The sequence below is a fragment of the Danio aesculapii genome, chromosome 10 (genome assembly GCF_903798145.1).
Source record: "Danio aesculapii chromosome 10, fDanAes4.1, whole genome shotgun sequence".
Classification (NCBI taxonomy): domain Eukaryota; kingdom Metazoa; phylum Chordata; class Actinopteri; order Cypriniformes; family Danionidae; genus Danio; species Danio aesculapii.
The window spans coordinates 44,204,781-44,230,894 of NC_079444.1; the positions used below are offsets into that span (position 1 = coordinate 44,204,781).

The 26,114-nt window shown below is 34.1% G+C and overlaps 2 protein-coding genes across 2 annotated transcripts in view; both read left to right on the forward strand.

The window, feature by feature from the left end:
• The first annotated feature begins 321 nt into the window (after positions 1-321).
• On the forward strand, positions 322-11,694 carry cryba4 (crystallin, beta A4). The gene is made up of 6 exons (XM_056467097.1): positions 322-553; positions 886-929; positions 3,180-3,298; positions 7,527-7,668; positions 9,706-9,848; positions 11,510-11,694. Exons 2-6 carry the CDS (start codon positions 891-893, stop codon positions 11,655-11,657), a joined length of 591 nt encoding a protein of 196 aa, XP_056323072.1. The 5' UTR covers positions 322-553; positions 886-890; the 3' UTR covers positions 11,658-11,694.
• A 6,156-nt stretch (positions 11,695-17,850) lies between these two features.
• grk3 (G protein-coupled receptor kinase 3) overlaps positions 17,851-26,114 on the forward strand; it is a 149,137-nt gene continuing 140,873 nt past the window's right edge. The window contains exon 1 of the mRNA XM_056466378.1: positions 17,851-19,783. Coding sequence (XP_056322353.1) covers positions 19,671-19,783 — 113 coding nt within the window. The 5' untranslated portion in view covers positions 17,851-19,670. The remainder of the gene's footprint in view (positions 19,784-26,114) is intronic.

The following is a 26,114-nucleotide window of genomic DNA, read 5'->3' on the forward strand; positions in this document are numbered from 1 at the left end:
TTCAGCAAATGGAATAATTTTTGGTCACAAATCTTATTTTGACACATATTTTGGGGAAATGCTTTAGAAAATTAAACCTCTTCCTAACGGGGAAAACCAGCAATGATCAGGAATGCATGATTATATGCTGTCATGGCTTTGCAATCAATAAATGTGATTATAATGGAAGTCAATAGGGCAAAAACAGCCCCCAACATAATGTAAGGGGAGTCAATCTGAACAGCACACAAGGGTTATGAAAAAGACGAATTAAAAAGTGACGAGAATATTTCAGATATTGACTGTAGATCTTCCTCCCTATAGATATGTATTGAGCTCAGGACTGTACATGTGTGTCCGGCTGTGGATGTAGAAGCTGATAGTGTGGCGTTTGCACTTCTCCAGTCTGTATACATTTAACCCCTGCTTTGTGCGTGGGACAATGGCAGACTCCTCCCTCGCTGCTGACCCGGGGCTTTTACTGGGCCCTTTGCCAGGGGAGGCTTTAAAAGGGACCATGCACATGCCCAGCTTTCACTCTCACATCAGGACGTCCTAAGGGCATCGAAGCGAGGTGAGTTCTGCTCCGCTACGGGCCCTGTTTCTGTCCCCAAAAAACCTCCCTCATTTATTCATACTGACACCGAGAAGCCTTTGAGTTTGGTGTGATAATGTGAGAATGCTCTGATAAGTTTGCACATGCTCAAACTGAGGATGTTTGTAGTGTGCATGTTGCTGTTTAGAGATGTACGGATCGGCTTGTTGATTTATTATTGACATTAGTTATGTGTTTAATGAGAGTTTTTAATATTTTGATAGTAGTTATTTGTTTAATGTCAGTTTTTCTTTTTTATTTTGATAGTAGTTCTGTGTTTAATGAGAGTTTTTTTGTTTTTCTTCAAGCAGACGAGATGACTCACCATTGCACCAAGTTTTCTGGCCATTGGAAGGTATGTTTGACAGGCATAAAGACATGCAAATGATCATGCATAAGATCTGAAAGACAGAAATGCTGTCATCTGCAAGGTTTTGCTTGGATTTGATTAGTAATTGCATTATTAAATCTATTAATTTTGCATGATTTTAACGTTTATTTTGCTGTTGTTTTGGATTAAATTAGGGTTTTATTTGATTGCATGAAGTTGGTGTGATGCCTTTTTTCATTAAATTAATTTGCAGTTTTGTTTTTTGTAGAAAATTAAGGTTTAATGTGAGCATTTTTAAATGTTGTTTGCATAAAATTAAGGTTTTAGTCGACTTTTTGCATTAAATTAAGATTTAATATGATCTTTCTTTGCACTTATTCAGAATTATGATGTCTGCATAAAATTTAAGCTTCAATGGACTTTCTTATGCATTAAATTAAGATTTAATTTGGTCTTCGCTTTAGCTTTCTCCAGCATGCATGTGTTTTTGCATGAAGTAAAGATGTAGTGAGATATTTTTTTTTTGCATAAACTTAACATTTGCCGTTTTGCTTTTTGAGTAGAAAATTAAGGTTTAATGTGAGCAATTTTGTTATTTTGCATAAAATTATAGTTTCAACTGACTCTTTTTGCATTAAATTAGGATTTAATGTGTTTTTCTTTTTTGCATCTTTCACATAAACTAATATTCATTTGATTTCTGTGCATGAATTTATTTATTTATTTAGTTTTTTTTTGCAAATGTTTTATTATGAAATCACATCTAAAAAGGTCATATTTTGCATTAAATTAAGTTTAATTGTAATATTTGTCTCATTTTTTCATTCATTATTATTTGGCTTTGAAATTAACATTTGGTGTGACATTTGCAGTTTAGCTTTCTCCAGCGTGCATGTGTTTTTGCAAGTTCAAATTTAGTGTCTAATTTTGACTTTTTAAAAAGCTTTTTGAGCTGATATTTTTGCATAAAATTAAGATTTAAAGTTATCTAATTTGCATCTTTTACATTTTCTTGCATAAAATTAAGACTTTCACATGATATTAACGATCCATGTGATATATATATATTATTTTTATTAATTTTTTCCCTTAATTAAGAAATTAAGCTTTTAACACAGGGGTGCCCAAACAGGGGTGTCCAACACAGTTTAGCTCCAACAAACCTAGTATACCTAGAAAGAGCTTGATTAGCTGGTTTAGGTATGTATAATTGGGGTTGGAGCTAAAATATGCAGGACACCGGCCCTCCAGGACTGAGTTTGGACTCTCCTGTTTTAACAATTGTATATTGTAATCAATGTCAATGAAGCTACCATATATGGTTCTTCTTCCCCAATAAAGGGTTAATTAATTGTTATATATGTAAACACAGGGATTCGCATTGCAAATAGTTAATAATTTGTAGGCTACTTAGTGTACATCCTGTGTGTGCCCACATGAAATACATACTATAATAATTACAGTAAATATTACTGTTTTTGAGCCATACTAAAGCGTATTATACTGTACATATTATATAATTTATTAATTATCAATCAGTTAATACGTAATTATTTATTAACTATAGTGAGCTGACAAACTGTAATAAATTCTGTAGTATACTTTAGTTTTTACTACAGTAAACTGTGGTGTATTGTAGTATAATATATCGTATAGTTGAAAAAAACGACAGTATTTGGTCATTTGTTTATATTACTATAGTTGTTGGTTACCATGGAAACTGTAGAATCGTCACAACATATTTATTTTTATATTACTACAGTTGTTGTTACCATAGCAACTATAGAATCATAACAGATTTATTTGTTTACGTTACTATAGTTGTTGTGTTACCATAGAAACTGCAGAATCACCACAAAAAATTTATTTGTTTACATGACTATAGTTGTTGTGTTACCATAGCGACTATAGAATCACCACAACCGATTTATTTGCTTATATTACTACAGTTGTTGTGTTACCATAGCAACTGCAGAATCATCACAAAAGATTTATTTGTTTACATTACTATAGTTGTTGTGTTACCATAGCGACTATAGAATCACCACAACCGATTTATTTGCTTATATTACTATAGTTGTTGTGTTACCATAGCAACTGCAGAATCACCACATCAGATAACTCCAGTACTTTAATATAGTATGGTTGTAAAACAGTGTATATGTAATAAACATTACTATAGTATTTTTTTCCACTTGTGTGTCTGTTCTCCAGCATGTACATGTTTGACTGTGCGCTTGAAATCTTTAAAGGTGCCCAACCTCTGTCTTCCAGATCATCGTGTATGATGAGGAGTGCTTCCAGGGCCGTCATCATGAGTTCACCTCCGAGTGCTGCAACGTGATGGAGTTCGGCTTCGAGAGCGTGCGTTCACTGAGGGTGGAGAGCGGAGCGTGAGTCTTTACACTAGCCATTTACAGTTTTACTCCTTTACTTCACCATACACACAAAACCATAGAGCTGAAGATAGAATTATTCACCATCCTGTGATAGTTTTAACTCCAGGAGATGTTTAACAGAGCAATGAAATTTTCATATTTTCTCCTATTATATTTTCCTCTTAAGAAACTCTTATTTCTGTTCTAGTTTGCATGGAATAAAAAATACATCAATGTAAAAATGTAAAAACTGCTGTGGTCAAAATTATTAGCCCCCTTAGGAAATATTTGTTTTGAATTGGCTCCAGAACAAACAAACAAACCTAACCCTAACTTTACCCTAATTAACCTAGTCAAGCTCTTATATGTCACTTTAAGCTGAATACTAGTGTCTTGAAAAATATCCAGTCAAGATATTTTGTGCTGTCATCAAAGACAAACAAATTTAGCTAATAAAACTAATACGATCAAATAATGTGTTAAAAGTTCTCTAAAACATCACTTGGTATATATTTGAAAAATAATAAAAATTTCACAGGAGGGCTATTGATTTTGTCAAATATATGCACACACAGCGCAAAATCTTTTTTTTATTGTCAAAATGAGAGGCTGCAATTATAAAAATGCGCGTGATGTATATTGTGAAACTCTCTCAACTGTTGAACTGCAAAAATGACCTTCAGAAGTTTTAAATAAAACAAAAACTTGAGGTGTTCGCTTGACAACATGTTTGGCTGTTCTACCGAAGATATTCATGGTTAATTCAGTGTCATTTAAGTTATTACTTAGTTATTATTTCTCAGTGAAAACTGTTTCAAAGTAAATCCTAAATGTGACCCTGGAGCACAGGTGTATATTTGTAGGAATAGCTCAAAATATATTCTATAGGTCACAATTAAGTTTTGTTTTGTTAAATAAATATTAAAATTTTTACTAAAGATTATCTTTCCTGAAGACATTTTGTACATTTCTTTCCATAAATTAAATTTCAATATATGTTTTATTAGTAATATGCATTGCTAAGAACTTGATTAATTCAACTTTAAAGGTAATTTTGTCAGTATTTATTTTATTTTTAGGAACACTCAGATTGTAGATTTTCTAATTTTATAAGTAGGGCCAGACAGAATCTGCAAACGTTTTTTGCTATTTCTGCTGAGAATTTTGTAAAAAAAATCTGCGGATTTATGCTGAATTATTTTGGGAGTATCGTAACTAAAAACGTAATATATGAAATTAAAGTAAAAATAAAATAGCTTTTATTTAATGTTTACGATGCAACCCGTCTAGATCCACTTATTTAGTAAACAAAGCAATCTCTCATATAATATATCTACTAAAAGACAGAAAATATTACTTTACAAACTGAAAACAATTATTCAAAGATGATTCCTTGGATTTACTCAATTTTTTACGTTATGTGGTTGTAAACAATTTATTTGGGCTGAATTTAAACAAACAAATTAAGTTGAACATTATTAAATTTAATAATAATAATAATAATAATAATATATTTTATTTATAACACACTTTTCTAAAACCCAAAGCGCTTAAATTTAATTTGCTTGTTTAAATTCAACACAAATAAATAGTTTGCAACAGTTTTGCATGCAACTATTTTATCAGTAAGTAAATCAAATGAACACTTTCATATTAATCAATATTATTACTGAAATTAATTTAAAAACTGAATAAATATAAACTTTCGCACATTTACCCAGGTAAATAAATACTTAGTGATAGGCTAAAAATCTGCGGATTTCTGCGCGCGCAGATTCCGTGTGAGCCTAATTATAGATAACAATTAATGTCAAATAATATTTTAATATTTGTATACAAACCATACATCAATGGAAACAATTCAGCTTTTAGTTCGTGTACAGATCTCAATTTCTAAATATTGACACTTAACATTAGTGGTGCAGGCTCACCATTTGACATTATTGATTCTGCATTCAATTAATATAAATATTTTCTTTTAAATTATTTTGTAACTTTTTAAATTCTCATCACAAATATGAAATTAACTCTAATTTTTGGCTGCGTTTTTGCACCAGATGTTTGTGTTGTAAGTGGTACATGGTTGCAAATAATTCAACATGTTGCTATAAAGCAGAGATGCCCAAACTAGGGCCCGTGGGCTAATGGTAACTTTTGATTTGGCCCACCATCCAATCTAAGAAGAGGGAGAATTATGAGGATTGTTTAAAGACTGTCTTTTATGATTTTTAATGTAATGTAACTTTGTTTGTTTGTTTGTTTTATTGCTGAGCTGCAAAAAACGAACTGAAATGTTTCAATGAAATGTTCTAAATACTGTACTTACTGTTACCAAACAAATAGAGAACAATGCAGAGACATCAGTGAGCAAATGAAGGCAAAGATTCAGCATTAAACTCCACTGTGTTATAAATTGTTTGTTTTTATTGCAATGTTATAATTAAAAAATTATATAGTAATTTATAGTAAAGTTTTCGATTTATTTTTAGACATTATAAAACAAATTAGGAAATTACCAATGGCAGCTTAACTTTAAGCCGACAGCTCTCAATATTTGGTTTTTGGCCCTTCATACCAAAATGTTTGGACACCCCTGCTATAAGAAAATGTTTTAAGAGGTTGCTATAGAGTTTCCAGCAGTTTGTTGGATATTTCAATGCTTTTAGTAGCCAAGTTTAAATGAAATCTTAATTCTCTTTGATATGCTGGTAGATAAATTGTCTTTTTAATACATTAAACCTGCACCTCTATAATGTCATCATATCCAGGATGCTAATTATACATTGGTCAACATGTCGGGAATGTTAGTTAGTGTAATACTCTCTTTAGCAAATCAAATTCATGTATTTATTTAAATTACATCTAATAATAAAACGTATTTAAGTTTTCAGTGTTGTGAGGGATATTTTGACTGTATCCTCTGATTAGCTCTTTCAGATTTAGATCAAACTATACAAACTATAGTGTAATTTGACTTTACTTTTAGGAAATATATATTTACAAACATTTATTTTATGAGAAAATTGTCTTGTGAATACGTACGACGTCAATCGGTGCTGTGGATAAGCCGGTTAGACTGTTGAATAATTTTCCCGCACAAAATGATTGGCGCGATTATGCGTTCACAATGGTATGATCCGTAATAGGGGTGGTCGAATGTATATTTATAGGATCTATAATTGTAAATGTTAATATTATTATTTAAGATAAAGATAAAAAAAACTAATTTGTATTATTAAATAACTGACCTGTATAAATTTAGTTTTGACGTTCTTCTAGTGGGATCAAGCTTTAATTAGCGGGGTTAATCCTCCTGTAATTCGCTCCATGATCACATCCCAGACAGGGCTAGTTAGGGGCCAGAAGTTAAACATGAACATTTAATGCTTTGTTTATTCAGTCACTAATCCTAAATATGAGCAATAGCAGCGGTGATTCTTGGTCAGCAGGGCTTTGTGTAACAACCGTGTCCTTATTCTGTGTGGCATTCATTTATATGACCTTAATTTGATCAGGCAGGTCACTTAGGAACATGTTTTGATGATGGAGGATGAGGTTAGGCTAAAATGAAACGTTAATGTGGTTTAGCCTAGAATTAATTTCGCAGAACAGTTTATTAAGATTATAATAATTATTAATTTAATAAGATATTAAATCAGTCTTTCACTGTAAATCATGGGGTTACTTTTATTATTGTTACTTTTTATTTTGTCGCTAAGGAAAAATGTTTTATTTCTCTTAGTTAGCATTTTAGTTTTTCATATAATGTTTAGATTTTGTTTTATTATTTCAGTTAGTTAATAGTATTGTGTAAAATATGTTTGAAGGAGTAAATAAAACAGACTATTGAAAAAACAATTTTAGGCTGTTTTTTACACTATTATAGTATTTTGTTATTATTTTAGATTTGCTTTCACAGTTTCAGTTTTTGGTTTATTATTTTAGGATAAGTTTCTCTCATTAATTGTAATTTTTATGTTGTTTTTTTGTTATTTGAGATTATATTTTATTTATTATCATTTATTTTACTTAATTTTATTCTCTCCATTCATAGTTTACATTTTCTTTTTGATAAATATTGAAATAAATAAATAAAAATAAGTAAATGAATAAAATGTAATGCTGTATTAAAAACTTTCTTAGACAAAAGAAATCAGAAATGTGCTCAGTAAAGGTTGTTTCTGAATAGTTTATTGTTGTGTGTTTTTGCCCAGGTGTGTAACCAGTGTTTGTTTCTCCACAGGTGGGTCGGTTATGAGCACGCTTCTTACCAGGGTCATCAGTTTGTGCTGGAGCGTGGAGAATATCCTCAGTGCGACTCCTTTGGTGGAAGCAATGCTTACCACATCGAGAGAATGACCTCCTTTAGACCAATCTCTTGCGCCGTAAGTCCAGCTCAAGCAATCACATAAGCTCACACAGTAACTGCTATAAATGAATTTCGGGCATAGCTTTGGTCAGATCAGGGTAAATATTTAAATGCACTTCTATATAGATTTGGCTGATTTTAAATGTGCATTTTTGGCGAAGTAAACATGTTATGAGAATGGAGTGGTTGGGGGTTATTGCACACAGTGTTGGGTGTAATTAGTAACAAAGGAAGTTAGTTAACTTCATTTGTCCCCGTAAGTAGGTTTCATTTGCAGCATACACCCACATTTGATGATTTGACATTAAGCATTTATATAATTAGATCAATTTAATAGAAATAAAGTAACTAGTTGGTGTGATTAAATTACTTTTCTGCTAAAAAGGGATTACTTTTTATTTTAAGGTCATTTAATTGCTGTTACTTATAATGTACTTGCCTTAAATACTGTAAAGAAATGTAACAGTTTTGTATAAATCAATTCAGAGAAGCAAAATAACTGTATTTTTAGTTATACAACAAGATTTTTAAAGATTTAAATAGATTTTAAGTACAGTCATGAATCAAGTAATTAAAGTTAGATTACTTTTCAGACAAAGTAATTAAAAATGTAATTTAAATATAGCTTAATTTATTATATAATTAGTAATAAATGACTTTTTTCAAATAATTTACTCATAATTTATATTATGATTAAATAATATAATAAATAATTCATTTTTTATTATATTATTAAGAAAGAAATTATTTCTTAATAAATAAATTAGAATAATAAATATTACCCTCTTATTTTTATTATTTTCTGTTTGCATTTTAGCCATTGCATTACATTCTTCATGACTGAAAAATGACATTCTACAGTGTTTTTAAAATGTCCTACGTGTTGCTATGGAGATAGTACAGTGTTCCAGGAGGTTTCTAGGTAGATTCCAGGTGGTGGGTGGTTGCTGGGGCATAGCTACTTATTAGTTACATTGTTTCAAACTGTTCCACATATTGCTATTGAGATAGAAAAGGTGTTCAAGGAGGTTGCAAAGTAAATTCCAGGTGGTGGGTGGTTGTCGGGGTGTTTCTATGTATTAGTTACATTGTTTCAGAATGTTCTACGTGTTACTATGGAGATAGTACAGTGTTCTAGAAGGTTGCTAGGTGGTTTCCAGGTGGTGGGTGGTTGCTGGGGCATTGCTATGTATTAGTTACATTGTTTCAAAATGTTCTACATGTTGCTATGGAGATAGTACAGTGTTTCAGAAGGTTGCAAGGTGGTTTCCAGGTGGTGGGTGGTTGCCGGGGCAGAGCTATGTATTTGCTACATTGTTTCAGAATGTTCCACATTTTGCTATTGAGATAGAAAAGGTTCTCCAGAAAGTTGCTAGGTAGTTTCCAGGTGGTGGGTGGTTGTCATGGCATAGCTATGTATTAGTTACATTGTTTCAGAATGTTCTACATGTTGCTATGGAGATAGTACAGTGTTCTAGAAGGTTGCTAGGTAGTTTCCAGGTGGTGGGTGGTTGCCATGACATAGTGATGTATTTGCTACATTGTTTCAGATTGTTCCACATGTTGCTATGGAGATAGTACAGTGTTGCATGTTTCTATGTAGAGTTTAGGTGGTGGGTGGTTGCTGGGGCGTTGCTATATGTTTGTTACATTGTTTCAAAATGTTCAACATGTTGCTATGAAGCATGGCACAGTGCATGGCACAGCTATAGCACAGTGTTCCATGAGGCTGCAAGGGAGTTTCCAGGTGATTGCTAGGATATTATTAACTGATTTTGTAGTCATTTGTCAGTGATATAGTAGTGGATTTGTGGTTATAAAGTGAATCTGCACCTAAAAGATGTCTGGTATTGGCATTCGCTGAGTGGTTGAAGAGTAGCTACTGTACAATGCTCATTTATTGCAGCGAAAATCGAGAATAACTAAAATGTGTGTATAGATTATTTATAATAGATTAATAGTAATAAAGTTTGCCCCCTTGATCTTACTGCTATTGAACCAAATTTACAGTTATGAATAAAACTTCATGGGACCTTTAATAATCTCTCTGCAGAACCACAGGGAGTGCAGAATGACCATCTACGAGAGGGAGAATTTCCTGGGCCGTAAAGGCGAGCTGAGCGACGATTATCCCTCTCTTCAGGCTATGGGATGGTGCAACAACGAAGTCGGTTCTCTGCGTGTTCAGTCCGGAGCGTGAGTATCTGTTTCTGCTCTATCAACACTATCCACGCCAATTCAGAATTAGTGGCTAATTTGTGAATTTGCATGATTTTAGCACAATTTGTTCATCTCGATCTCCGGTTGGGATTAGAATCTGAACCTAAAAACAATATTATTTTCTCTGCAGAAGCAAAAATAATAATAATGACTTTTATTTTTTTATTTTTTTAAATTAAAATACTCTATAAAAACTAGAACATGCGCAGATTTTTAAACTGAAATTTACAGATTTTTTACTACAATCCTTCTACTGTTTTTTGTATATTACTTTTTAATTCAGTGTCTAATTGGTGTCATTTTTCACACTGTCATTCTTCTATTGTAGTATGATTTGCTCATCTCCATCTCCTGTTGGGATTAAAATGTGAAGCTTTTTTTATTACTTTTTCTCTGTAAAAAAGTATATATATTTTCATAGAAAACTCTAAAATACATTTAAATAATGTCCATTTTTTATTATTTGTTCTCTAAAAAACAAAAATAATAATAATGCCTTTTATTTTTCCAATTCTTTTTACTAAAAACTAGCATGTGGACTGATATTTTGACTATAATTTACAGATTTTTTACTAAAAACTCTCCAAGACAATCAAATATAATGTGGAGTTTTTATTACATTTTTCTGCTAATATTTTTTTCCTTTTTTTCTAAACTTAGTGGCTAATTCATGTGAATTTTCATATGTTATTCACATATTTTAGTAGGATTTGCTCATCTCCAACTCCAGTTGGGATTAGTATGTGGATCTTTTTTTATTTATTTACTTTTCTGCTAAAAGGTAAAGTGATTGTATTACTGAAAACTCTAAAATACATAAAAAAATTATGTGCTTTTTAAATATTTATTCTATGAAAAACAAAACTAATAATGACTCTACTTTTCCTATTATTTTACTGAAAAAACTCAGCAAAATGTGCAAAAACTCGAATATAGACAGATTTGTTTTTACTGAAATGTACAGATTTTTTACTACAGTTTTTTACTGAAAACACTCAAAGACATAAAAACAAAAAAAATATAGATTTTTATTAGCTTTTTCTGTAAAACAGAAATTAATTATATAATTTTCATATTATTAATTAATTAATTAATCAATTAATTACTATTAATTATTCATTTTCCTTCAGCTTAGTCGCTTTATTCATCAGGGGTCGCCACAGCAGAATGAACCGCCAACTTATCCAGCATATGTTTTGCTTAGTGGATGCCCTTCTAGCCACAACCCGATACTGGGAAACACGCATACACACTCATTCACACACACATACCTTACGGCCAATTTAGTTAATCAGTTCCCCTATAGCACATGTGTTTGGACTGTGGGGGAAACCGGAGCACTGAGGAAACCCACACCAACACAGGGAGAACATGCAAACTCCACACAGAAATGCCAACTGGTCCAGCCAAGACTCGAATCAGCAACCTTCTTGCTGTGAGGCAACAAGCTAACCACTGAGCCACTGTGTCATCTTGAAAATTTAATAATTTAGAATATGACTGTATAATATACGACTGAATTTGTACAAAATAGCCACAAACTGATAAAGGGTGAAACAGTTTGGTCACTCTCCCTCTGTGATTTCGGCTTCACTCCTCGTCTCTGATCTCTGCTTGTCTATTTCCCCCCCCGGCAGGTTTGTGTGCTACCAGTTCCCTGGTTACCGTGGATACCAGTACATCATGGAGTGCGACCGCCACTGTGGCGAGTACAAACAATTCCGTGAGTTCGGTTCCCATTCCCAGACTCCTCAGATCCAGTCCATCCGCCGTATCCAGCAGTAACGCATCCCTGCCCCCTGCCAAATCTCTCATGCCCCTTTCTGCCCAATGCTAAATAAACTGTCTTTCTAAAACCTCACTGACCTCCTGTTATACATCTGTGTCCAAACACTCAAACACGCATCTGCTGAAGCTGAAGAGAAACACAGAGGAGTTTTGGACACTTTCAGACTCAAAATATGGATGTGATGTGCATTTTATTACACGTTCAGAATTATGTAGAGTAATTATAGGTGCAAAGATATATGACAAATAGAGTGTGGACTTCATTATCTATTTCATTATTTTTTTACTTTAATATAATATAAATAAAATATATTTATAATATTGACTTATTATAATAGAATAATAATATTTTTACTGACAGCTTAAAGATATGTAAAAAAATAAAATGTGATTTAAAAATTATTATTTCTCTGCTAAAAACAATAAAAATATATATTTTTAAATAATAAAATATATATATATATATACTATTGAAGTCAGAATTATTAGCCCCCCTGTTTATTTTTTCCCCAATTTCTGTTTATGGAGAGAAGATAGTTTTCAACACATTTCTAATCATAATAGTTTTAATAACTCATCTCTAATAACTGATTTATTTTCTCTTTGTCATGATGACAGTAAATAATATGAGACTAGATATTCTTCAAGACACTAGTATTCAGCTTAAAGTGACATTTAAAGGCTTAACTAGGTTAATTAGGTTAACTAGGCAGGTTAGGATAATTTGGCAAGTTATTGTATAACGATGGATTGTTGCGTAGACTATCGAAACAAATTTTGCTTATAATATAATTAGCTAATAATTTTGACACCATGCTCAATTGGTACTAATGAACATAAAGTGTGCCAAGAACATCTCCCCCACACCATTACACCACCAGCAGCAGCCTGAACCACTGATACAAGGCAGGATGGATCCATGCTTTCATGTTGTTGAGGCCAAATTCTGACCCGAGCATCTGAATGTGGCAGCAGAAATGGAGACTCATCAGACCAGGCAACGTTTCTCCAATCTTCTATGGTCCAGTTTTGGTGAGCCTGTGTGAATTGTAGCCTCAGTTTCCTGTTCTTAGCTGACAGGAGCGGCACCCGGTGTGGTCTTCTGCTGCTGTAGCCCATCCGCCTCAAGGTTGGACGTGTTGGTTGTTCAGAGATGCTCTTCTGCAGACCTCGGTTGTAACGAGTGCTTATTTGAGTTACTGTTGCCTTTCTATCAGCTGGAACCAGTCTGGCCATTCTCCTCTGACCTCTGACATCAACAAGGCATTTGCTTCCACAGAACTGCCGCTCACTGGATATTTCCTCTGTCGGACCATTCTTTGTAAACCCTAGAGATGGTTGTGGGTGAAAATCCCAGTAGATCAGCAGTTTCTGAAATACTCAGAGCAGCCCGTCTGGCACCAACAACCATGCCACGTTCAAAGTCACTTAAATCCCCTTTCTTCCCCATTCTGATGCTCGCTTTGAACTGCAGCAGATCGTCTTGACCATGTCTACATGACTAAATGCATTGAGCTGCTGCCATGTGATTGGCTGATTAGAAATGTGCGTTAACCAGCAGTTGGACTGGTGTACCTAATAAAGTGGCCAGTGAATGTAGTAAAATCAATTATTCTTTAGATTTATTTAAAAAAATACTGGGAAATACCCATACACACTCATACACTACGGCCAATTTAGTTCATCAATTCCCCTATAGCGCATGTGTTTGGACTGTGGGGGAAACCGGAGCACCCGGAGGAAACCCACGCCAACACGGGGAGAACATGCAAACTCCACACAGAAATGCCAACTGGCCCAGCGACCCAGGGACCCAGGGGCCCAGGGACTCAAATCAGCAACCTTCTTGCTGTGAGGCGATCATGCTACCCATTGCGCCAACGTGTCGCCATATATATCTCAGATACAGCACAAAATTCACCCATAATTCTATATTTATTTATTTTTTAGAAGAGATAAGTCACTTGAATCCAACATGCTTTCTGTATGAAATCTCTATTTATTTATTTAGAGATGCATTTTCTGTCCTTTACCGCCAGAGGGGGCAACAATCCTACAAGCCACATGATCAGAAATGATATAGAGAATAAATGAATCAGGTTTAAAGAGAAACTCGATAATATCTGAACTCACTGAACAATACAGCATGGCTCAACCTGTTCCTAAAACTAACTGAGTTTAAATGTCTCTGTTTGTCAGACTAAATCACAAGATCAGGAACTGAAACGAGAAACTCAAACAAACCAAAAAAATCCGCATTTGTTTTGTCCAGATGCAGTGTTGATAAAAGAGGTGGGATGCGCTTACACAACCATTTCTATTTAGATAACATGGCGCAGGCAGCAAAGAGGACCTTCCTACTACGCTCTGGCCGTGGGTCATGAATATTAATTACGCATGATGACGTACGACAGTAGGGCTCGCTGATTCGCTAGCAGATGAGTGGGCGCTATTCAGACGGCGAATTGAAGAGTCCTTCTATGGGGAAGGTTTAAATGATGAATATTAATGAGGTAACGTGACTGGGCGCTTCAGGAAGGTTACTAAGCAACGTCAGCAGGATCTATTTAATATGCACGAGTCAAGCCTTCGCCATAGTAACTTAGGCGCGTAGTTTCTTTATATGAAGAGAAAGAGCAAAATATAAGATAGAAAAAAATAACATGTACGATAGACCCACATTTCAAATACAAGAATAAGATTTAAATATACTAAAAGTGAATACACATACAAGATTATTCATTAAAGTCTAGAAGTGATACAGATTGACACTGTAAAACAATTAATATATATAATATATTAGAATTAATATAATAATATATTTTTATGTTACTGTGTGGCAAGTTTAGGTTGGGGTTGATGTTAATAAAACACAATATATTTGGTCAACTGATAAATAAAATAAAATAAATCTCTTGCCAGAGCTATATAGCGGAATTACCGGTTTGTAAACATTCAGGATGCGCGCGCAGCGAGGTTGCAGAAAAAAACGGGAGCGCTAGCATTTACAGCGAGGGAATGACATCCGATGCGATACAGAGTTTGTTGTTGTATTAGAGATAAGTTATATTGATTATATATTATATATATTATTTACATAATGCTTTCAGCGTATTATAACAGCTCGTCGCCCAGTGATAAGCACAGTTATTCGGCAAAATTAACGTTAAAGTGAGCAGCGTTCGTCTGACAGGTCCATTTGCGAGAGCACCCTCCCAATGGATATTAGATAAGATGAAATGGCCAAGCATCCAGCCCCAATCTCATTAAAACTCCAAATTATTTCACAAGAGAGAAGTTAAAGGCCTACAAGTCTTTGGATGCCTACAATGTTGTTCTATGTGGTCATGAGCAAGAAATAATGATCCATGATGACCAGATTCAACACTTTGTAGTGATAAAAACTGAGGTTCTGCCTAGCCAAAGACAAGACAGAACTGTACAAGGCCTGGGTAATCATCAACAAGCAAAACAACTGCATTCTGACAGCCAACTGCTCCTGGACGGCAGGGTATGTGAATGCACATGTTTACATTTCATTCTGAGCATTCAGTATCCTCAGTTTAATTGTTAGCCAAATACATCTGCAGTTGGCATTAAAAGCAGTGTGGTGTACGGTAAAAGTTAACTTTTCTATTTTTGGACTTTTGATTTTGGCATCCTACCGCACATTGCAACTGGTCTGTTTTTTTGCAACTGGTATGTTGGTAAATCCTCTATATTTTAAAAAAATGTTGAGGCTTTAAAATAATTTTGTTTTTGCTTTATTTATTTTTTTTTGTCTCTTTTGATAAATGGTAGTGACCCATTTCTATTTTAAATTAAGTAAAATTGTGTTTTTACTGCCCATTTACACTTACAAATAAAGAATTTTCCAAAAATAATGAGTAAATTCACAATATACTAAATTTTTAAATCAACAGGGTCCTCAAAATAAATAAGCTTAAAATTATACGCTTAAAGATAATATTGTAGGACCCTGTTGATTTCAGAACATTAACATTACCATTAAGGAGAAATTCTATACAGCCTATTTTATCAAAAATAATGTTATGTATGTGGTACCATAGCTTATATTTTGCACAAACATTATTTACTCACCCTTTACCTCTTTCAAACCTTATGAGTAGGCCCACAGAGATTTCCCCAGATTTTTAGCTCATATTTTAATTATCATTTATTGAGTCTATGTATAAACTTGTGTAAATGCGTGCGAATTATATATTCATTCAGTCTTTAAATTAATTTCAGTAATATTATTAACAAATATGAAAATGTTCTTATGGTTTATTTATAATACAGTTTGTAAAGTAATATTTTCTGTGTTTTAGTAGAGATATTATTACATGAGAGACTTGCTTTGTTTACCAAACTGGATTTGTTTACCATAAACTGGATTTGCGTTGTACACATTAAATAAAGTTCAAAAGGCATTTATTTTTTATTGAATATATTAAGCTTTTATTTATAATAATAGTATTTATAATAATTTATAATAGGAGCTCCATAGTAGGAAAATTAGGTTTAGGGTGAAGGGAGACATTACATTGTTTATTTAAAGAATAATAATAATTAATTCTCATTAACTTTCATCTGGAGCTTCTGTATATATATATATATATATATATATATATATATATATATATATATATATATATATATATATATATATATATATATATTAGCCCCCCCTTTAAACTTTTTTTTCTTTTTAAAATATTTCCCAATATAATGATGTTTAGCAGAGCAAGGAAATGTTCACAGTATGTCTGATAATATTTTTTCTTCTGGAGAAAGTCTTATTTGTTTTATTTTGGCTAGAATAAAAGCATTATTTTTTTTATAAACCATTTTAAGGTCAATATTATTAGCCCCTTTAAGCTATATATATTTTAGATAGTCTATAGAACAAATTGTCGTTATACAATAACTTGCCTAATTACCCTAACCTGCCTAGTTAACCTAATTAACCTAGTTAAGCCTTTAAATGTCACTTTAAGCTGTATAGAAGTGTCTTGAAGAATATCTAGTCTAATATTATTTACTGTCATCATGACAAAGAGAAAATAAATCAGTTATTGGAGATGAGTTATTAAAACTATTATGATTTGAAATGTGTTGAGAAAATCTGCTCTCCTTAAACAGAAATTGGGGAAAAAATAAAGAGAGGGGTTAATAATTCAGGGGGAATTAAAGATAATATTTTAGGACCCTGTTGATTTCAGAACATTAACATTACCATTAAGGAGAAATTCTATACAGCCTGTTTTATCAAAAATAATGTTATGTTATTTATTATATAATGTTATATAATTTGCACAAACATTATTTACTCACCCTTTACCTCTTTCAAAACTTTATGACTTTCATCTGTTAAGTACAAAAAAGGATAATTTGAAAAATGTTGGAAACCTGTAACCATTGAGTTCCATAGTAGGAAAATTAGGTTTAGGGTTGGGGTAGACAGCAATAAAACATAATTAAATAGCCATTACATTTTGCATTTAATATATAATATAAATCTTATTAACTTTAATCTGGAGCTTTTATATATATATATATCCTCCACAGTGGAATGAATCGGCAACTTTTCCAGCATATATTTATATATTTTACACAGCGGATGCCCTTCTAGCTGCAACCCAGTACTGGGAAACACCCAGACACACTTATGATTATTTTCCTTTTTCGTTCATTCATTCATTCATTAATTTTCCTTCGGCTTAGTGCCTTATACATTCATCAATGGTCGCCACAGACGAATGACCCGCCAACTATTCCAGCATATGTTTTACGCAGTGGATGCCCTTGAATACACACTCATTCACACACACTCATACACTACGGCCAATTTAGTTGATCAATTCCCCTATAGCATGTGTTTGGACTGTGGGGGAAACCGGAGCACCCGGAGGACACCCACACCAACACGGGGAGAACATATATAATATTTTTGTTAATTATTTAAAATATAATACAGGTAATGTAAATGCAGATAGCTTAAATATCTTAAATAATACTAAAAGTGTTTCTTCAGCAGTTAAGATGTCCTCTTTATCGCTTCTCTCCTAGCAAGACCCTTTTTTTCTGGTCATTCCGCGTCCGGTCTCACAAGAATCCAGCTCCGCCTCATGACTCTTCCCGCTCCGTGTTTTTTTTAGAGCTCCAGCACCGGGTTTTGCGCCGCACTGGCCGCTGGGACTCTGGGAGGAAGTGCAGCTCTCAGAAGAGCCTGAATTTCACTTCACGACGCGCTGTGGGGCTCAGCTCACACACAAGCACTAAAACAAGAAAATACTCGCATATTCCCATCTGGATTAACCACAGGGAAACCTCAAGAAGCACTCTTCCCCGGAGGCTCTGCGTGGAGCCGGACTGGAGGCTTTTATGCGGACGGATATAGTGTTTTTGTTGAGTGATGTCGGAAGAGATGAAGACTTGGATCTGCGACCCAAACACGGATGGAAAAGAAAAGAGTGGTTTCTTTCGGTGAAAGCGTCGAAAAATCTAAACCTAAACCTCTTTGGTAGGAAAGCGCGTTTTGAAGCTTAGAGCGAAGCGTGTTTGGGTTAAAAGCCACGTCGTGTTGTTGTTTTTTTCTGTCGAAACTCCTCCATATAAGCTGAGTTTGAGACGCACAGCCATGCATATGAAGTTCCGCAAGATCTAGCGCACAGATTCCAGCTTTAATGTGTGTTTTTGTGTCCTAAAACACCACAGTAGAGCGATTTTTCAGTGTATACTTGTCTCGAGGGTTTTATCGGACCACGTTTTGTGACACCACTCGATTATTATTATTATTATTTTGTTTTTAGGAAAAGGAAACTCGCATTGCTGTCGTTCACATTTGCTTATTTCCTTTACTAGCGCCCCCCCTCTCATCTGTAAGGTTACAGTAGAGCAGAATCTCACAGCACACCTCGTATTATATAAATAAAGTGTCGAGCAAGCAAATCCATTTTTGTTATACCAAGAGGAACTGTTGTGCTTTGCACGGTGCACTGCAACAGACTTGTCACTTAAACAGAAAATAAAGCAGCGCAGTTTAATTTCACCCGTTTTAATTGGCTTGTGAGATCAAGGAGATCAGCAAACAGGAGTGACAGGCGGATCTCGAGCATCTGAAATGGGGATTTGTGTGTGAGATCTGCAGGATTTGACGTTCAGATCTTGAATTTTCGGCTTTTTGGATCCAAACCGCGTCGCATCGACAGCCGTTATTTATGTTTCTCCACGCAGATTTCCACCATCTTTAAGAAGAAGAGGAGGATGCTATATATGTGTCTGTGTGTATGTATGAAACCCTTATTATAAGTGCTGAATGTGATTGAACATTAGCGCATACTAACGTTAACCGTCCGTTTTTTGCTTTATTTTTAAACCCCAAGGATATCCCGCTCGTTGACGTAACGTCAATTGTCGTTTTTAACGGTCGTTTTGACTATCTTGATTTTGCGGTCAGTTCGTTATTCACCTGCCATCAATAAAGCTCGATTTAACGTCATTTTTACGGTGTTTCTACCGGTGGCAGGTGGGTCGTTCTCGGTGAACTCACCCAGAGGGGGTGGGTGCTGGATGGGGGGCTTCTGCAGGCTTCCATCGCTTAATCGATATAATCACCATCTAGAAGAAGTGTTATTATTTTGGAGGTGATGCCACGCACGTATGTTCTTCTTCCTCAGTGAAAACAGAAGCCATTTCTGCAACTCCACTGGATCTGCTTCATACACAACCACGCCGTACATTTATTCGGTGGATTTTTTTTTTCTCTCAATATGATTGATTTCTGAGAGACTTCCGAAGGGGAAAAACACGACTATTAAAAACCCTGAGGCTGGAATAGATGTTCGCGCCTCTCTCGAGCATCATCATCATCTTCTTCATCATCAGATCGGCTCCCGCGCTTGTCTCGTGCTGAGTCCGCCCGCGCGCGCACCATCACCGGCCCTCGCGCTCCCGCACGGCCGCCTCCGGTACCGTTAGCGACTCGGTTCGACCCAGAGGGCGAAGATGGCGGACCTCGAAGCGGTTCTCGCCGACGTCAGTTACCTGATGGCGATGGAGAAGAGCAAATCGACTCCAGCGGCCCGCGCGAGCAAGAAAATCATCCTCCCCGAACCCAGGTGAGCAAAAACGACTCCGTTGATGATTTCCGACATGTTGTGTTGACATGTCAACACAATCGGCTACTAATTCATCTGAATGTTTGCCTTATCTGATGTGAAGTGAGCGATTTTATCTTTTCGCTTGAAATTCTGTTACCATCTTAAGCAATGGCTTCTCATTCTCACACTGTTTGCTTCATGGAAGTGCCAGTATGTTTGGAGATAAACACCATATTGGGTTATTGTCATAGTGAATGTTACATGTCATGTACAGTATTAGTTCTAGTTAGTACTAGTTCACCCAAAAAATGGAAATTCTGACATTATTTACACACCCTTTACTTATTTTGTTCTTTTGTTGAACACTAAGGAAGATATTTTGAAGAGTGTTGGGAACCTGTAACCATTGACTTCCACAGTATTTGGATAATGGTGTCAGGTTTTCAGCTTTCTTCAAAGTAGCTAATTTTGTGTTCAACAGAAGAATCTCATAATGAGGGCGCATTAACAGGGAGTTCATTTTTGAGCGAACAATCCCTTTAAACTACTGCCTAGTACTACCGTAGCAGCACTTCTACAGCACTTTATTGTAAGCATTTGCTAAATCCTAATTATTGGTTGTTCGTTAACTTAGAAAGCCAATGTGACACAATTAGTGCTGTGTTTAATGTTTTTGAGGTTATTCAGCAGTTACTGAGTGAGGCCTGCTGGGAAAATTCACCCAAGTGAATCAATGGCTCTTATCACCTGTAGATTTGCAGTGATATTCACTGTACACAGGTCGAAATTCTAATATTGGCTTCACATTTGGTGTTGCATACTCAATAAGGCATACAAATGCCTTTTGTTAATGTTTTGTATGGCTGTTTTGATTGGTGAGACCTTGGAAACGTCTAAGACATTGCGTCTATTGTAATGGAGGATGAGATGGTGAATGTGTGTAGTATGCTCGTCATACATCATTTTTGGTTTGTACATTTAACTGTTTATTTGCACAATGTTTATTTGCACATAGACACGTTCACTATATTTGTTTCAATTTCATTCAAATGGAACGTCATTTTAAGAATAACATTGGTCAAGAATGTGAATTACCAATTTTGTGGAAAAACAGATTAAAATCAGGGCTGGGCGATGAGTAGGGCCAGACAGAATCTGCGGACTTTGCTATTTCTGCACAGAATTTTGTAAAAAAAAAAAAAATGCAGATTTTTGTGGAATGATTTTTGGTAGTATCGTAGCTAAAAATGTAATATATTAAATTAAAAAATAATACCTTCGTAACTTTTTATTTAATGTTTTCAATGCAAATCCAAATAGATCCACTTATTTGGTAAACAAAGCAAGTCTCACATATAATATATCTACTAAAAGACAGAAAATATTAATTTGCAAACTGTACTGTAAATAATTCAATATATTAATATTAATCAAATATATTACTGAAAATTATTTAAAATCTGAATAAATATAAATTGGCACACATTTACACAAGAAAATAAATAGACTCAATGATGGGCTACAAATCTGCGGATTTCTGCATGCACAGTTTCCGTTTGGGCCTAGCGATGAGATAAAAATCTCGTATCACAATGCAAGTCACCTCATATGCTGATAACCATCTATGTAGTACTGTACCTGTAAATTTAATCAATATATTTTGTTGACAAAAGACTATTTCCTTTTTACATTTTAGAGTTTATGCTTAGAAATCTACTCATTCATATGTGATCATATTTCTCACTTTATGTAGAACTTCATGGAAGATTCCAACATAAAACATGGTGTCTGCGGGTATAAGACCCTTAAAAGGTATTAAAAAGTCTTAATTGCGTTTTTATGAGGTCTTAAATTTTGTTCAAGCCCTGTCCAAAGTGTTTGACTCCAAAAAAGCATAAATATATATTTTTTTCCTCCTAATATTAACAACGTTGTGCTCGATCCACGTGATTGGTTCGGGCCGGAGTTTCGAAGCTCCTCCATCCGGGTGATGGGAAAACGTGGGAAGGTGATGTGACGCTCCCCACATGTAGCAAAACCATAGAATAAAACAGACGGCAAAATGGGAAAATGTAAGTTTGCATACTACTGGATGGAGAAAAACGAGTTTAAACAATGGCTGAAGCCTGTAGCTGAAAACAACTGCGTAATTTATTCTTCCTATTGCACGGTTGTGCTCCATTGATTTATTTAACTACAACTGTTTATTAAGTTAAAGGTTTGATACTGATTAGAATTTGAACTGGCGATGAGGTCTTAAAATATTAAAAAAGTCTTTAAAAGGTATTGAAATTAGCTTTAGGATTCCTGCATATACCCTGTAATTAACATTGCTACATAAAATAAATGTAAACATTGTACTTTCAAGATTACATCTTTCTCACAATGCTGTTATTCATGTTTCTGTCAGCATCGCTGTAATGGTGTTTAATAATGTGCTCATATAAATTAAAAAAAATTATTACCATGAGGGCTGAACAATGTCGCTTGAGCGTTGATATCACAATGTGTGTATCTGCAATAGGCATAAGGCGGGCAATGATATTCAATGGTTTGGAAAAGTCAAGGCTTTAAAACTGCCTACATTTTCTGTAATATCATTTCTAAGGTATGTGTAAGATTTTTCATTTTAAATTTTTTTTAGGACAACAGTATCTCCAGCAGAAATGATATCCAAAGATGCTGTTTTAAATTAAAAGTAAATTAAATTAAAGAAGTCTGTGTTTTTAAAGCTAATGAAGACAGCAGAAGTCAATGATTCATTTGAATTACTTAGCGTGACATGTTTACTGCTCTAAAATATTTAAAATCCTTCACAAAATATAATGTATTGTGATCAAAGAGGAAAAAAAGTTTTTGTTTTTTACCCAGACATTTAAAAATAACTTATTTTAGAGTAGTAATCGCAATACCATGAAACTGATATTTTTATTCAAAGTTACCGTTATCAAAGTTAAGTTATCATACCGTCAGAATCTTATACCGGCCCATGCCTAATCTGCAATAGTCACATCTCGGGATTAGATTATGTATTAAAGATTAAAAGATGAAGATATTATTAAATTTGATTAGATATTATTAAAGTTTTTTTCACATTATTGGTCAATTTATGTACATAAATACTGTTAGACTCCTCGGAAAACAACAAACCACTGTTATTTATATATTTTTGCTTGTAATTTGTTAAAAATGATGTAGATGCACTGCATAGAAAAAGACTTGATCATCCCATGCAGGCGATCTAAATCAACACAATCTTTCCAAATAGAGCTGTAACAAAATATCACAACAAAATATCACAGTGTCAGAGTTTTTTCGATATCGTTCAACCCTAATTATCATAATGTAATTTGTCCATATGATACATATCAACATATTGCACAGCACTACTTAATTAACCAATAAATAATTTAATCAATCAATTCATCAAAGAAATGAGCTGAAAATCAACTGAATACCAGAATAATCATTGTATAAAATGTCATTAATTGAATCAGTTCATTTACAGAAGCCATTTCACATTATCTAGGTGTTCAATACTTGCCAATCAGAAAACAAATACAGCTCTAGCATAAATAGACACCAAAAACAAGTTAATTATGTCCTTTGTTGGGTTTGATAGTACCTGATCTCTTGGATAAATCCCGTGATGAGTCCCTTGTGTATATTGTATTTTTTATGGCAACCGTAAAAGTGATAAACCGTCCATGCCTTCACTGTTTATGCAGTTATTTGGCCATTTACTGCCCCATCGGGAGACTGTAACGCTGTGAATGTTCTCTACACCTTCTTTTGGTAACAAAGCAAGGCCAACGCAAAAGGAAATCATATTTCAGATTTGATAGTTGGCTCATCTCGCAGGATCACCATGGCGACTCTACTGTCAGTTTGCGATGTATATAGCCTGTGGTTCGACACAAAGGTTTTATTGTACAGTTTACACGAATGTGTGTCTCGATATAGCCTGCCTGTTCGTGGAACTGGAATAATTGGAATGTTTTAAAGTTTATATAACACTTAAAAGTGATTAGTGATCTCTCGGAGAAGCTGCGGGTTTTGTTGTCAGGTAAACAGATTAGATTAGTCTAAAGTCAGTATGTAGCAATACTTCCAGTTCCTGGAAACACGGGTTTTTAAGCCATTATTTAGCTGGAGAAGTTAAGAGAATGCTGTCATTTTAATACTATAAACAGAATATCTGCAAGTCTCTAAATGGTCTTAAATCAGAGCAGCAGATCTTATATTCATTAGTCTGATGATGAGAAGATGATAACTTATTTCCACATTCGGGTGGATGAATTAAAGGTATTCAGGCCTTATTATATTTAGGTAAAATTAATTCAATTGAGTCCGATCAGTTTTTACTTTGATGTGCTGCTATAAATAGCACTACTCCCTAGACATCATATGTAGTTCTCAATGTATTGTTGTAGGGCTGCACAATATTGGAAAAATCTAATTGTGATATTTTGTTATTCTGTGATATTGCAATACTGAGTATAATTTCACCTGATGACTTAATATTTAAATTTGGGAGGAATTAATTATGTTAGATTGCTTGGGATGGTCCTGTACGTGAGTGAAACACAAGCGTAGATGAATACAATCAAGAAAAAGACACAATTGAAATAAACTTTTAGCGTTTTCTGAGTCTAACAGTATTCAGGTACAGTAATTAAAGGATAAAATACAAATATTTCAATAAAATTAACCGATATTAAAGCCTTTACTCGTTAAATGCCTTTAAAATTATGAGAAATGGATGCAAATGGTAAATTATAATACAAAATCAACATTACAGATTCTGCGGTGTGACTATTACGAATGAACACATTGCGATATTGATGCTGAAACCATATATTGTGCAACCCTATATTGATGTATTGTTTGCGTTAATTGGTCTTAAAGCCGTTTACTCTCATAAAACCTGGAGAAACCCTTTATAAAGTCTCTGTCATAATATCTAGCTTTTTTATTTTTCAATGTGCAGGCTTTTTTTAGTCACTACTATAAAGTAAAATAGCCTTTAATGCACTGTAAAAAAATCTTGTGTGCTATTTACTTAAAAAATATTGGTAACACTATTGCACATATTATTTTTAAGTAGTTTGAAAACTTGATTTTATTTAAGAGAAAACACTTGAGTGTATCATGTGAAAATTACAATTTTTTTTGAGTGATAGAGGATGAATTTAATATTATTAGTGGAATGTGCTTTTATGATTTAAGCAAATAAACCACCATTTACTCAAATTTATTAATGAAAATCACTCATTTATAAAATGTAAAATATATCATTTAGAATGAAATACATACACAATGCAATTTTGCCAAATATCATTTTATTACATGTTACACTGATAACAAATTGGTACATACAATTTGTTAAACAAATCTATTCAAAATTTACAGCAATATTAAGCTCTCCAAAAAAGTCCTTTATCCATGTCATGGAAAAAAAAAAACTCTGTCAACTTTCTTTTGTAGGAATAGTCCCATTTTAGACACAATCTGACAGAATTTGTGACAGAATATTGCACATATAAAACCAGTGTAAACGCTGTATCCTAAAATATGCAATATAATCAACCAATCAATGCAGTGAAAATTCCCCAAAAGTTTGTAGCAGTGAATTTGTGTCAGAAACTTATTATTCGTTTGTGATGGGTGATTTTAATTTGTGAAATACTTGTAGAAATTCAGTTCAGCAATTCTAGATTTTCCAAGCCAGCCATGACTCACTCATCCTCCAAGACAATGCAGAAGTCCTCATGGTTGGTCATCCCTCTGGCAGATATCAATTCTCTGTGCATTCCCACACTGTAAAATAAACATCAGAAAATCAGAAAGAGCTTTATTGCCAGGTATGTTCACACATACGAGGAATTAGTTTTGGTGACAGAGCTTCTACAGTGCAACAGGATTACAGAGACAGGACAAAAAACAGATAATAAATATATGTAAAAAAAATACAAGTAAGTAGTGAATGCAAATATACAGATTGACAAGTGTATGTACATGTTTATTACTATATACAACGTTATATGTGCAGCTGTTATGTGCAAATTGGCATGTAAAGTGTGTTGTTAAATAAGTGTATATGTGTATAAAAGTGTATAGCAGTAGTGATGTTGGCTCCACAATTATTATCATCAAGTGTTCATGAGATGGATTGCCTGAGGGAAGAAACTGTTTCTGTGTCGGGCTGTTCTGGTGCGCAGTGCTCTGTAGCGTCGACCAGAAGGTAAAAGTTTAAAGAGGCAGTGTGCTGGGTGTGAGGGGTCCAGAGTGATTTTGGCAGCCCTTCTGCTCGCTCTGGAAAAGTACAGTTCTTGGGGAGTAGGAAGGG